This window comes from Mytilus californianus, unplaced genomic scaffold (genome assembly GCF_021869535.1).
Source record: "Mytilus californianus isolate M0D057914Y unplaced genomic scaffold, xbMytCali1.0.p SCAF_4, whole genome shotgun sequence".
Taxonomy (NCBI): domain Eukaryota; kingdom Metazoa; phylum Mollusca; class Bivalvia; order Mytilida; family Mytilidae; genus Mytilus; species Mytilus californianus.
The window spans coordinates 17,386,475-17,401,151 of record NW_026262690.1 but is presented as its reverse complement, the minus strand read 5'-3'; the positions used below and the strand labels follow the sequence as shown (position 1 = coordinate 17,401,151).

The 14,677-nt window shown below is 32.0% G+C and overlaps 1 protein-coding gene across 1 annotated transcript in view; it reads left to right on the top strand.

Moving 5' to 3' along the window:
* LOC127737589 (mu-type opioid receptor-like) overlaps window positions 1–13,323 on the top strand; it is a 53,663-nt gene extending 40,340 nt beyond the window's left edge. Inside the window, exon 2 of the mRNA XM_052248420.1 lies at window positions 11,839–13,323. Within this exon, the coding sequence (XP_052104380.1) occupies window positions 11,860–12,957 (1,098 nt within the window). The 5' untranslated portion in view covers window positions 11,839–11,859 and the 3' untranslated portion in view covers window positions 12,958–13,323. The remainder of the gene's footprint in view (window positions 1–11,838) is intronic.
* Window positions 13,324–14,677: the final 1,354 nt, after the last annotated feature.

The window sequence follows — 14,677 nt, the reverse complement described above, 5'->3', positions numbered from 1 at the left end:
CTTGCTCACTGCAAATGGAGCAAAAATAAGCTCACTTTGAGCCATTGTCTTTAAAATTTGTATATGAGCTTGGTATTTTGAAAATATATTTTGCTTCAATAATTAATATAAAAAGATTTCATGTGGGTAAACGATTATTTTGTAAGGCCAATGTTAATATCTAATTGTATCAACCACTTTGAGTAACATGACATTTTAGGTGACATGAGAGACATTTCTTTTCTAAAGCTTACATAGTTTATCATCCTAATCACAACCAATATAATAATATAGAGTTAATGCATGAATTTTGTCCCGAGAAGATTTTTGTATTGCTCGAGCTTTGGAGTTATATATTCTACAGGGATAATATTGACATCTTCTTGTTTCAATTACTATTGTTAATACCTTTTTCTAAGAGAAAAGATTAAAGAAAAAAATGTGCGTGTGTGTGTGTGTGTGTGAGAGAGAGAGAGAGAGAGAGAGAGAGAGAGAGAGAGAGATGATATAACAAAAAACAAACAATGATTATAGAGTAAATTGAACTCCCGACAAGTGTCATGTGGAGTGATATAGTACCTGTAGAAGCCAACCTGACTTATATCAATCAAAATATCTAAACACAGTTACAGAATTGAGTGAATGTGACGGCCGTTCCTAAAATACTTTTTACTTCCACAGAATAAATATGTCTCATAATTCTCCACATTTCCTTTTCTTTCAATATCTTTTTTTAAAGACATTCTCAGTTACTTTCCATATGAATAAACGTTAATCATCAGATAATGTAGCTCGACAAGCACTGTTTCCATTAAGAGTCCATAAATTTCAATGAAAAAACCGATTATATAACTGAGGAACATTAAAGTACAATTAATGTATTATAAATAACTCTGCAGGGGAGAAACCTATTAATTTTCTGGCAAATAAGGGCTATCTGAAGCAGAGTTAATTACTAAATCTTTCGTACGAAAGTAAATAGGCATCTTTGAATTTGATTGAAATTTTCATAAATGCCTTGTAGGGTTTTTATACTTGCATAGAAATTTCTTATACTTCATTGACGTCGCATATAAAAATGGAGTGGAAACGATAGTATTATTGATAAGTAAGCTGCCAGGAATTATGTACGCATGTATACAAAAATCAAGCAGAAAAGATAAAGAATTATCAGAACTTAATATAGAATAGACAGAGACACATAAATGTAGATTGTTCAGAACGATGACCTTGACCCACATACAATTCGTGAAGTTCAAGAAGTCTTAATTTTGACCTAGTTATCGCCAGACTTAATTCCGTAGCTTGAGAAGTTTTTTTTCAAATGTTTTGAGAACAGATCAGATCAGCAGGAGATAATAAAAAAGAATGGTTTAATTCAATCACAGTCAAAGTAACCTCAATATTCAAATTGGTTAAAGAGAAAATGCCTTATTATTAGTTGAATCTACACTAGTAACCGTGAGTTCCCTTATATATTAAGTTCTTTATATCTTTGTTTGTTTTGTTAGTTGGTCTTGTTCTCATTTCAAAACAATGTAAGTCACTATCAATCTAAAGAGATAGTTCTAATGTGCTGTTAACCAAATTGTCTGAAAAGTGTAAGGTCTCGCTAACACGTGTATCCCATCACATTATTATGCACCCAATTATTAGCATATATTCTAGAAGTTTTCATTGGTTGTTTTATGCATTTTTTGTTTGAAAACAAATGTATTATCTTGAATCAGGCCCTTAAACTAAATTGTTTCACCAATTTTGACCTGTCACCTTTAATTGCTTACTGAATCGATATGCTTAATGTTGAGAGCCGTACGGTTGACTAGTTGTTTGTATCACTTGGTCTTCGGTTAAGAGTTGACTCATTGAAAGTTATACTTTCGGTTGAATAATGTGTTATGTCGTATCGTTTGTTGTCCAAATAATTATAACATTGCCCTACAATACCATCATTGTCATATTCCCGAATATGACTGTTATACTGAATGTGAATTTACATTGCTGTGCGGCGTGTCTCGGTGTTTTGTACATCCAACATTAATGGATTTATTTCGTTGTTTCTGTTATGGTTTAGGTTAGATAATCTGTTATGTCTTATCGTTTGTAGTCAAAATAATTTTAAAATTGCCTTTCAATACCATTATTGTCATGAAAATTGTTTGGACCAATATTGTGAAAATAATTGTATAAAGTCGGAGATTGCATGTTAGTTACGTAAGCGCGTCACTGTTTTTGATATCCTGTGGTGTTTTTCGTTGATGGAGAATATGTTCGTTGTTGTTCTGTGGTTTGTATGTTGTGTCGACTATTATATTATTTGTTTGTGCGTTTCTCTGTTATGAATGTTCTTGCGTGTGTTTGTGCTGTATTTCTGTCACGTAGTGTTTTAGCGATATTTGTTAACATTGTCCTAAAGCGGGAGGTTTGGCATGCATTGAAACCAGGATCAACCCACCATTTTTTCTTAAAATGTCCTGTACCAAGTCAGGAATATGGCAGTTGTTATCAAATAGTTCGTTTCTATGTGTGTTGGCGTGTGTTTTTGTTGCACTTTGGTGTTCCTGATGTTCCTTTGTTTTCCTTTTCTAGCTGATGTGTTTCCCTCGGTTTTGGTTTGTAACCCGGATTTGTTTTCTCTATATCGATTTATGACTTTTGAAAACCGGTATACTACTGTTCCCTTTATATACCATATACTCCGTATTTTTATATTAAATGTAAACATTATCTTAAAATGTTGGTACAAATGTAAGACTGTTACAATTTACAAAATATTGTGGGAAGATGACTGATATTTAGGTTGTTTCTACTGTGTATCAGCATGGTATACATGTTCAAATGAGGATGATATTACCTTAAAAGTTTTGGATAATTTTCCAAATCACATAATTGGTTTTAATAGACAGGAATGTCAACTAACATTGCTAACGTTTGCTATATTTCTTTCTTTGTTAACTATTTAAATATAACTGTGCATACTATCGCGCTTCGTAGATATATTGTATATATGATGTTACGCTAAACTGTGCGATCTCTTTTTGTTATAAAGATTCCCGACATTTTTATTAGTTTGCAATTGATTTCCCAAAATTTTGACTTTTTATAAAATCTACAAATGTGCACCGGACCTTTCATTTGTCATTATCTCTTGATTTTGTAAACTGATGTTACGAACAATAATACCTTTTTTAATGTTGGAATCCAATGTTCATCCATATTACTATTCAGTCATATGTATTTGCAGTAATTTCTTTTTCGTGTTGTTTTGGTTTGTTTTTATCTTTTTATTTATTGATTGTCATTGATATTTAGGCTTTCAAAGGATGGCTATCGATAGCAAGTTGATATATTTTCCCCCAAGCGTTGCTCGTAAACACCAGTGTACGTGTTATGACGACGAACGATATCTTTTTTCCCCAAGCGTTGCTCTTATACATCAGTATACCTGTTATGACGACAAACGATATCTTTTTTCCCCGAGCGTTGCCCTTATACATCAGTATACCTGTTATGACGACAAACGATATCTTTTTCCCCCAAGCGTTGCTCTTATACATCAGTATACCTGTTATGACGACAAACGATATCTTTTTCCCCAAGCGTTGCTTTTATACATCAGTATACCTGTTATGACGACAAACGATATCTTTTCCCCCAAGCGTTGCACTTATACATCAGTATACCTGTTATGACGACGAACGATATCTTTTTCCCCAAGCGTTGCACTTATACATCAGTATACCTGTTATGACGACGAACGATATCTTTTTCCCCAAGCGTTGCTCTTATACATCAGTATACCTGTTATGACGACAAACGATATCTTTTTCCCCAAGCGTTGCACTTATACATCAGTATACCTGTTATGACGACGAACGATATCTTTTTTCCCCAAGCGTTGCTCTTATACATCAGTATACCTGTTATGACGACAAAAGATATCGTTTTTACAGCCACACGAATGTGCGTATCAAGACTCAGTGGATCTTGCATCGTAAACGTTTTGTATAAAATGTCTGCAAGATTTATCATATGAATTCTATTTTGTCTTTCGATCTCTATTTAACATACTTAACAGAAATACATATTTATGTCATATTTTATTTGTCACGTGGACTCACGTCATCTCGTTGCTGCGGATTTTAATGCGTGATTTAGTATTTGATTCTTTTCGTCCAGTCCTTTTCAATTTCAGTTAAGGGCATACGATAAAGTTACAGGGGAGGTAATGACGTTGCTAATAACGTAAATTGTTATTTTCGCGACGTCAAACTGTGACTTATCGTGAAAAGATGCAGTTTTCGACTGATTATTATCATTCAAAATGATTTAACTTGAAAACGAGTTCATGGACCCCTCTTTTTAAAATGGCATTTGGTTTGATTACGTATGAAGATTATGTGTACCAATTTTCATGAAAAAGTCAATAGTGCAATTATTTTAAATTTGATAAATATACAGCAAAAAATGACGTTTGTTTTCTACATTCATGAACATTTGATAAATATGAGTTATTTGTAAAAATAAAATGTACAAATTTATAGAACATTTATATAAAACAGAAATTACAAATAATTTAACAAAAAACAGCTTGTGTTTATCTTTTAAAACAAAAAAGTTATGTATTTCTGTCGAAAGGAAAAATACGTCCACAAATCCGAATTTTGAGGAAATATCTGAAATTTCAACCTCAATTTACTCAAAAAGTAGCACATGATGGTATATTTTTTATTGCAGATTTGATTTAATCAGGTAAAAAATAGCCTATAAGCAAATTTTCATCAAAATTTCATTACGGGATCAAAACTGTATCGTATGCCCTTAAAACAAAAATCCTATGATTATTGCCGTCATTGTGCTAATATACTCTAAAACGCCAATATTAATGTTGGTTTAATTTTGAAGGTGAAAAAAAGTGTCTTAATTCCAGTCAGGCCCCTGTAATTCAATGGTTGTCTTTGGTTGCTGTTTATCATATCTGTTGTTCGTTTATTTAAGGAATGACTGTAATATTTTTTCTGTCTATGAAGAAATAACATCAAGAATGTGGTGCACACTGAATAAACCGCGTAGCGGGCTATTTTAAAGTGTGCACCACATTTTTTATGTTATTTCGAATAGACAGAAAAAATATTACAGTCATTTCTTATAATTTAATTCTAAATTCCATTTTAAACCGGAGTAAACCATGAAAAAACGTTGATGACGTCACGGTCACATGACAAAATTATGTCTATGAGCTGATAAACAAAACAACGTCAGCCAATCAGAAGACGCGTTACATCCCAAATTAAATTATTGTTTTGTACCTAAATTATGCCGTTGGTTTTCTCTTTTAAATTGTAACAGTGTTTTACATTTTGCAATGTTGGGGTCTTTTACAATAAACTGTTACAGTACGAATTTAGTTTTGCTCATTATTGAAGGACGTACGTTTAAATATATGTCATTTGGTCTGTGGTGACAAGATCATACCATGATATCTTAGTGTGATGAATAATTATGTTTTACGCATACTGACGTTTCCTATGTGTAAAACATCCGACTTATTTAGCGTACATTTGCAGTCCTCGATAGAAACACACGTGAAACATGCGTAAATTCTAAAAAAGACTCTACAAAAGAGTACAAATAGAGGATGAACTCTTTTTTTTAATCTCTAACACTGTTCTAAGGTGTCATTAACTTCATTTATCTTTGCACATGCAGCCTCATATGCTTTCTTTTTGGCACTGTGTGTTGATCAGTCTGCTAAATAGTTAAGATTTATTCTTCTCTATTTCGTCAGTTAAGATTTGAATCTCCAGCGACGTGAAATTTGGACTCCTCGTCTTATTCATGATTATGTATAATATACAAATATATATTATTTATTTCCTTATATAGTAGTCTATTAACGTATTTGCACGGGCATTTCGTTGAGCCGTTACTCGATGTACCATATCTTAAAATTATTTACCATTATATAACACATCATATATAATATACATGAACGCGAAGTTCTGGAACTTTATTATACACATACATGTACAAACATAATTTAAACAAATAATCAACACAGATTTTAATTCCTTTTCATATATAATTTCATATAATATTCGTGAATAATAAGAATGGTAATAACTATTAATTTCATACTTATTATTTTTATCATTTTTTATCCATAATGATTATTTAAAACAAAAGAAATTATGTTCATCTATGACAGTCATAAGATCATCATAAGTATGACTATGTAAGAACAGCTTTGAATTACTTTCTAAGACATATCATATGATAGTCATAAGATGGTCATAAAATTTGCCCTAAGTTATATCTTATGACTTTCGAAAACCAGGTCCCAGGAGCTTGGCCATACAATTCTAAAAAAGACTGTACAAAAGAGTACAAAACAAAATTAACCTTAAACAACAGGCTCATTTTTTTCTACTTTAGCAGGATCTCAATTGTTCTTTCTAAAAAAAAAATGGTTTACTAGGATAAAGTTTTTTTGCCTAATCTTCCATGCATCCCAACCCAACCCTTCCTTAATTCAACTGGCCCACCAATAAAAAATCATCCCAATACCAAAGACACTCAAAGAAATTATTTATAGATCCAAATATTCAATTTGACAGTTTACAGTTTCTATCTATCCCTTAAGCATGTTAAGGTTACAATATAATATCACAAAACATCAAAGTTTCATAAAAATCTTCATAAAAGAACATTAACTCTTGACTGGATATAGCCTTTTTGCGCTGATGCGGCATAAAGCAATCATCAATCAATCTATCATCAATATAAGGAGTCAATGGATAATTTCAGTCATATTGGCATTTTTGTCCATGGGACAAGTAGAGCTCAAAACACAAACCTTAAAAACGAGACCAAAACAAAACAAAAGAAGACAGACCAAAACAAAACAAAAGAGGACAAACCAAAACAAAACAAAAGAGGACAGACCAAAAGAAAGCAAAACCCATAACAGCATCAACATACACGAGCATCTACCGTCATATTGCAAACCCAAACTAGAGTTTATCTGACGATTAAGTAAGCATGCATTATAGTGCAGGCTAGAAGCTATAGTTTGAAAAATTTCTTAAAAAATACATAGTAGAAAATAGATGTTCAATTTCCGGTTCTCAAGAGATTGCAAGAGATAGCAATGATAAATATTTTTCAAACTTTCAAGTTCGATGTCCTTATACAAGATTATCCCAAAGCAATTAAAACAAAATAGAGCGTCATCAGCTGTCAGCAGCATTTGTGTAGTGGTTTGTTTTTAGTATCGGTAAAATGCTGCTGTTAGAAACTAAAGTGCATCGACATGAATTTGCATCATTAGATTTGCCTATTCTCTTTATTTTATTTAATGCATCAGATTCAATGTTTGTAATAAGTTTCATTGTTATGGTTTTGAAATGTTGACAGATATGCTCCTGTGAGTGATTTGTCAGCCGATTTGTACTTTGTGTTAAAAATTAATTATATTTAAGCATAATGTATTTATTGTTAAATGTTAAGTTTGACAATAAGTTGAAACGATTTCTTCTATTGACGTGTTAATAGACGTAGTTTGGAGCTGCAACCTCCGAGATATTTAATGAATATAAAGCGTATTTGTTTATAATTTCGTACATCCTGAGTCTTTTCCTAGTTTCATTGATTAAAAGTCTTCAGTTTTGAAATGGATTAAATACGCTCTCCATTATACGATCACATGTCACGTTACTGTAACATAACTTACTTTATAGTATTCCGTTCATTATTGGAGGTTCACAAAAAGTTCGTATTTAAAAGTCTATAATGGCGTAGTTTGACGGAAGTTCTACAAATGCTATTATTTTTATTCCTACTACATAAAATGTTCTTTAGAGAAAATATGAACACGTCCATTACCGCATTAATAAATACATATGTAAAATAAGCATAAGGTACATGCTACATGTATCCATTTATAACTCTTTTTTTTTTTAATTTGCTATATCTTTGGAAATGTATAAGTTACATATGTACGGTATCGTTTACTAGTGTTTTGTTAGTGCTGGAGTTTTAAATCCTGTTATTTATTCTACTAGTTAAATGTTTTTGTGTATTGCGTTTTATTGTATGTTATTTTATTCATTAGGTTAGTCCACTAATCCAGAGGAAAAAAAGGGGAGGTTTCAGATCTAAAAAAATAATTAAACCCTGATACCTGTGTCTGTTCTAAGTCTGGGGCCTGGTTTTCAAAAGTATCTTTATATGACTAAGACATGTCTTACTATGGTCTTAGGACATGTCATAGTCGCATATGTTTTCGAAAGCGTCCAAAGTTACGATATGTCATAACGTTTATCATAAACTTAAGACACCTCGCGACATGACCTATGACGGTCTTATGACCATCATAAAAGTTACGACATCACGTGAGAAAAGAATATGGCTGATGTTTACATGCACATTCGACAACGAGCTGAAAACGTACGCCGAGATAGGGTTTACCGAGAAAGAAATAACACACTAGATTATATGGATGATGAGCAAATAGTATGCAAATATAGACTTTCACGCCCACTGATACTTGAATTGTGTAGAATGTTTCAAAATGATCCAGCAAGGCCAACAGCAAGATCTCGTGCTTTTTCATTATCATTTCAAATCATGGTAGCACTCAGGTTTTATACCACTGGAAGCTTTCAGATGGTGAATGCCGATGATCATAACATATCTAGGCCAAGAGTATCCAAAATAACACGTGATGTTACCCCATTTTTAAAAGAGGATTTGTAAGAACTATATAAAGATGCCAACTGACCAGGATGGACTGTACAGTATTAATAAAGGTTTTTATAAACAAACATACTTTCCAAATGCATAGTCAGTGCCATTGATGGTACACACTTTCTCATAAAAGTTCAAATAGAGGATGAACAACTGTTTTGAATCTCTTCCACTGTTCTAAGGCGTCATTAACTTCATTTATCTTTGCACATGCAGCCTCATATGCTTTCTTTTTGGCACTGTGTTTTGATCAGTCTGCTAAATAGTTAAGATTTATTCTTCTCTATTTCGTCAATTAAGATTTGAATCTCTAGCGACGTGAAATTTGGACTCCTCGTCTTATTCATGATTATGTATAATATACAAATATATATTATTTATTTCCTTAAATAGTAATCTATTAACGTATTTGCACGGGCATTTCGTTGAGCGGATACTCGATGTACCAAATCTTAAAATTATTCACAATTATATAACACATCATATATAATATACATGAACGCGAAGTTCTGGAACTTTATTATATACATACATGTACAAACATAATTTAAACAAATTATCAACACAGATTTTAATTCCTTTTCATATATAATTTCATATAATATTCGTAAATAATAAGAATGGTAATAATTATTAATTTCATACTTATTATTTTTATCATTTTTTATCCATAATGATTATTTAAAACAAAAGAAATTATGTTCATCTATGACAGTCATAAGAGCATCATAAGTATGACTATGTAAGAACAGCTTTGAATTACTTTCTAAGACATATCATATGATAGTCATAAGATGGTCATAACATTTGCCCTAAGTTATATCTTGTGACTTTCGAAAACCAGGTCCCAGGAGCTTGGCCATACGATGTGTCCATCAATGAGACTGTATGACTATACATATCTATTTGTTTTGTTTGGTTTTTGTCGTCTATTGTATGTAAAACCTATTCTCCTTTATCCACTCTACTCATAAAACATATTTTTAAACAAATATCATAGTTCAAACCTGAACGCGACAAAAGGTAACTTGTTATCTTTTTTGTTAGTAAATTTACGATAATTTTTCATCTTTTATTGTTGTTTTGTTTCGCAATATGGTGACATAAAATGAAATATATAGCACATTATTAATCTAAAATGAAGTTTCAGATATTCAAACAATAAGACCATTCACTTTTAATTCATCCCTTGATAAACATAACGGCAATTGTATTTGTTCATTACTTTAGCTCTGATAATGATGTATGGAATAACATTTGTCAAAATGCCAGAAGAAGTGTTTTTAAGGGACCATGCCATTAACTTTATTGTATATGTTTGTCTTTATGAATCACCTTAACTATAAGGATAAATATACAGATATTATCAACAATGAACGTAATATAATATATTTATTACGTTTTTGGTTATGCCCCCGCAACTAAGCTGGGGCTGTTTTACCCCTGTCCGTCCGTCCGTCCCATTATGGGTATATTGCTATTCCACACAACTCCTCCTACCGTTTGAATGCTAGGGAGTTTTCACTTTACTGGCTGTTTGTACATATATTGAAGGTGTTCATGTGGTCAGGGTTTTGATTTTTATTGATATTTGCTCTTTTGGGAGATAGTTGAACTTTGTACATTTTTAGTATATACTTGCATAAGAGGTGCATAGCTATTCCAGATAACTCCTCCTACAGTTTGAATACTAGGAAGTTTTCACTTTGCTGGCTATTTGTACATACATTGAAGATGTGCATGTGGTCAGGGTTTTGATTTTTATTAATATTTGCTCTTTTGGGAGATAGTTGAACTTTGTCATTTTTGGAGTATATACTTGCATAAGAGGTGCATAGCGTTTCCGGATAACTCCTCCTACAGTGAACCATAGACCTATGTGCTCCCATGCTCATCTTTGTGTGTTTTAGAATAACACTTTGCATCTGCGGGGGCATCATTTGTGTCTCCCAGACACAATAACATCTCAAAGAAAGTCCTACATCTACTTTGTTATAATACAGTTACTTCAGAGTGGAGTGCGGGGGCATCACTTAATATATATTTTTTTATTAATCTGGACATGTAGATATGTGTATTAATTTCATTCAAACTGTATAGTTTCAACTTTCAAAATAAACATGCATAAATGAAGTAATTCAGTAAAACATCCGTCCAACTTGTTTTGTTTAAATCGAGCTAGTTTCTTTTCGTTTTTTTCATTTGAAGCGAAAAGCACAATACAATTACAAAAACGCATCAATTCTAAAATATTTTATTTTCAATATATGAAAAGACAACAATACACGTATATGTGCTGGTTAGATCTATAATCCAGTTTGTTCAATTATATAAGTTTATTCCGTTAACGAAAAAGTACAAGATGCATGTACTTCGGTTATTACGCATCAACAAAATATGTAACAACAGTACGAAAGAACAACACATGAATCTAAATCATCGCAGCAGAAATGGATTTTGCGTGTTGAAACAAGATTTGACTACCAAACACTTAAAACACAGACGATTGTGAAAGATATGCCTCTAAATTAACAGTTGTTATACATGAAAGCAAGTTATTCTAATTTAATGTGAAAAGGGAACATCATTTCGTGAAATTATTACTTTGTTCTTTATATTTATTTTTAAAGACAGTCCGGCACATGTTTAAATGTTTCTATGAAAATCTCATGTTTCACCATCGCTGTAACAGAGGGTTACTTTGTTATAAATGTTTTCTGTATACCATTGTACTCACAAAGGTTATCGGAATAAAATTAAACTTATATATTTGCCGAACTACCCCTAAGGCTTTATAACCAACCACATTAGAAGGAGCACCCATATCAACCGGATGCATTACATGTAAAATTTCTCCAACAGCGGTCTGAAGCCAACACTTATACCGACCTGAATGTTACATGTACCTCTTGCTTGTCAAATATAAGGTTAGACCGCAGTTATAATTTTGCATTTAATTCACACTCCCGCAAAATTTTAATTCGATAAATAATCTAATTCAGTGAACTATTTATATACAAATTTATTTATTTACTTTTGGTTTCTCGTCTTTTATTTGATTTTAAACATGTGTTTCCCTTTAAATTAATATAATATTCTTATTATTTACAGGAAATCAGAAAAATTTTCAACATGCACGTGAATGTGACAGAAATATATGAAAACAGTACAACAGGATATCTAAACTATTACGGAACAGTGAACATAGAAAGAGATATACAGAAGTATTCTAAGCCTGTCATATGTCTGTCAGGATTCATAGGAAATTTTTTATCAGCAGCCATCTTCCTCAGTAAATCTCAGAGGAAAACATCATGCAGTCTGTATTTAGGGGTACGTTCGCTCTCGGATACAGGCTTTTTGATATCACTCTTTTTCATTTGGTTAGGTGATATGCAAGTAAATGCATTCAAAGCTCCCGGATTATGCCAGTCTATAATATTCTTATCATATGTTTGTGCGTTTTTGTCTGTGTGGTTTATTGTGATAGTAACGTTTGAAAACTACATTCGGATTTGTATGCCGTTTCAAGTTAATAAATATTGCACAACTAGAAAGGCAAAGATTATAATTGTTCTGTTCACACTGATTTCCTTTATAATTTACAATTTCACTTTATGGACTTTCACTGTCAAGATAGCTCCCTCTGGCATGTCACTGTGTTTGCCTATCCAGGAGTTTAATTACATACTACAGTACTTGTATTATATTGACACCGTTGTAACGCTTGTACTGCCAACATTGATAACAATATTTTTGATGATACCAATTACATACAATTTACTAGAACTTCTTCGAAGACAACAAGCTCGTCTTACGGGAAAATCTCAACAGAAAGACAGAAGACAGAGCAACCCGCAAAGTAAAGTTACAAAACTCTTGTTTTCTGTGTCACTTGCATTCATTTTGCTCAGTTTACCAAGTCATGTTGTTCGAACACATCTTGCAATTTCAAGCTTTGTCGCCCTTGAAGAGATAGATCCGTTGGTGGTATCTTTGAAATACATTTTTGAAACGATTTATTACCTTAGCTTTGCTGTTAACATTGTGATATATCTCACGTTTGGTGATAGATTCAGAAGTGATTTCAAGAACAAGTTTTGCTCAAGGTTTAATAGTAGAAAAGAAAAAGCGTCACAAACTACCCCTTCAGTTCTAAATGCTGATAAAGAAGAATCAAATACATTGCTAGGTCACGCACACAATTTGACAAGTGAGACTCATGTTTAAACAATAATAATTGTCATGAAATAAAACAAATCATATATGTGCATACGTTAAAACAATTATAACACTCAGTTTTAATACTTTAAAAGTTGACAAAATAGATACATATTATTCATTGAAACGTTCGCGCTATGCAGTTGAAAAACATTTACACGGACTGATGTTTAGATAATGATTCAAATATTTTACACTGGATTATTATAAACAAACTGACGAAATCAACATTAATTAAAATGAAGAGTGGATAATCATGCTTATACAAACATCGCTGCTGATGGTCAACGGAAATCTTACAACTCTGAAAATTACATAAAGATTGTTAAAAAATCAATACAATTCGTCCAATAATAAAAAAAAAAAAAAAATAAAGTTAACATTTAGTCATGCCTCCAATAATAGCCGTAGAATCAGTAAGCTTGTCAAATCTATTTAACACGTTTATGACCTTTTGGCTATCATATAATCCTTCACATTTTTCTTGAACTAATACACGCTATATCTAGTAATAGATTTGTGTTATGAAGACACAGAAATTGTTTTCAAATTTTTAATTACTAATGATCCTTTAATTAAACAAAGTAACTTGGTCGTCCATTTCAAAGTTATATCCAATACGAAAAGACCTTTATTTTGCACCAGGAAACAAGTGGTTCTATATAGAAAACCTCATTATCTCGCCGTAACAAAATTACTTCCACATTTAAGTTGGATATACAGTTTTAATAGGTAGCAATTAATTTTGTCCTAAATTGTTCTGAAACGAAATTGGATGATTGTTTTGTTTTAGCATTAACCAGGACTCTGCTTTTCACTTTTGATTTTATCATTTGTTGTATGGCAAACCGTTTTTATTTTTATATCATTTTGCAGGCATTCTGAAGCAATACCGATTTTATTTAATGATATTTGTTAATATTTGTCAGAAACATAATACTTAACAAACATAACAGCAATGTCAAATATAAATAAAATTTGGCCGACTATTGTCACAACCGCAGGAGCAGAGGTAATTTTTCATTGTTTTTGTGAAAGCAAATTATACACATTTAGCATGAACAAAATATACAATTTTGCATCCACCTCCATTTAAGTTGTGGTAATACATATAAAGTATCAATGCTTCTAGTCTATAATTTACAACAACATATTTGGGATTCAGTGTGCTAGGATGGTTGCTATGGAAACCAAAATGTGTCATTTTTGTTTTTTCCTCAGAAATTTGATCGTGTTATTAAGATTACCCGAAAACAGTAATTACTATTGAATGACTTTGATTTGAAAACTATTGAGCATTAAATGACATTCAATTTACCCAAGGTCAAAGGTCATAGATGACCTTGACCTTGCGTATATTGATTGGATTTTGTAAGAAAATATAATAGAAAGAGGCAAACAATACATGGGGAAAATTTTCAGGATGATTAAAGCCACCGTTTTGTTCACAGGTCAACAGTAAGAAGTCAAGGTCTTGTCAAAAGTGCTGAGCAACCACCCTTAATTGATACAAAAGAACCTAGTAACTATGATATATGTTTTGATTCAGGACTGTATGGATTATTACATAGACCAGGGTCAGGGGTGAACGTTATCACACTAGTCCTTAGCCACCATTTATTTATAGCGTAAAAGTGACTAGCAACCATTTATTTATATTGGAAAATTGCCATGCAACCATTTATTCGTATAAGAAAAGTGCCTAGCAACAATATATTTTCGGTTTCGT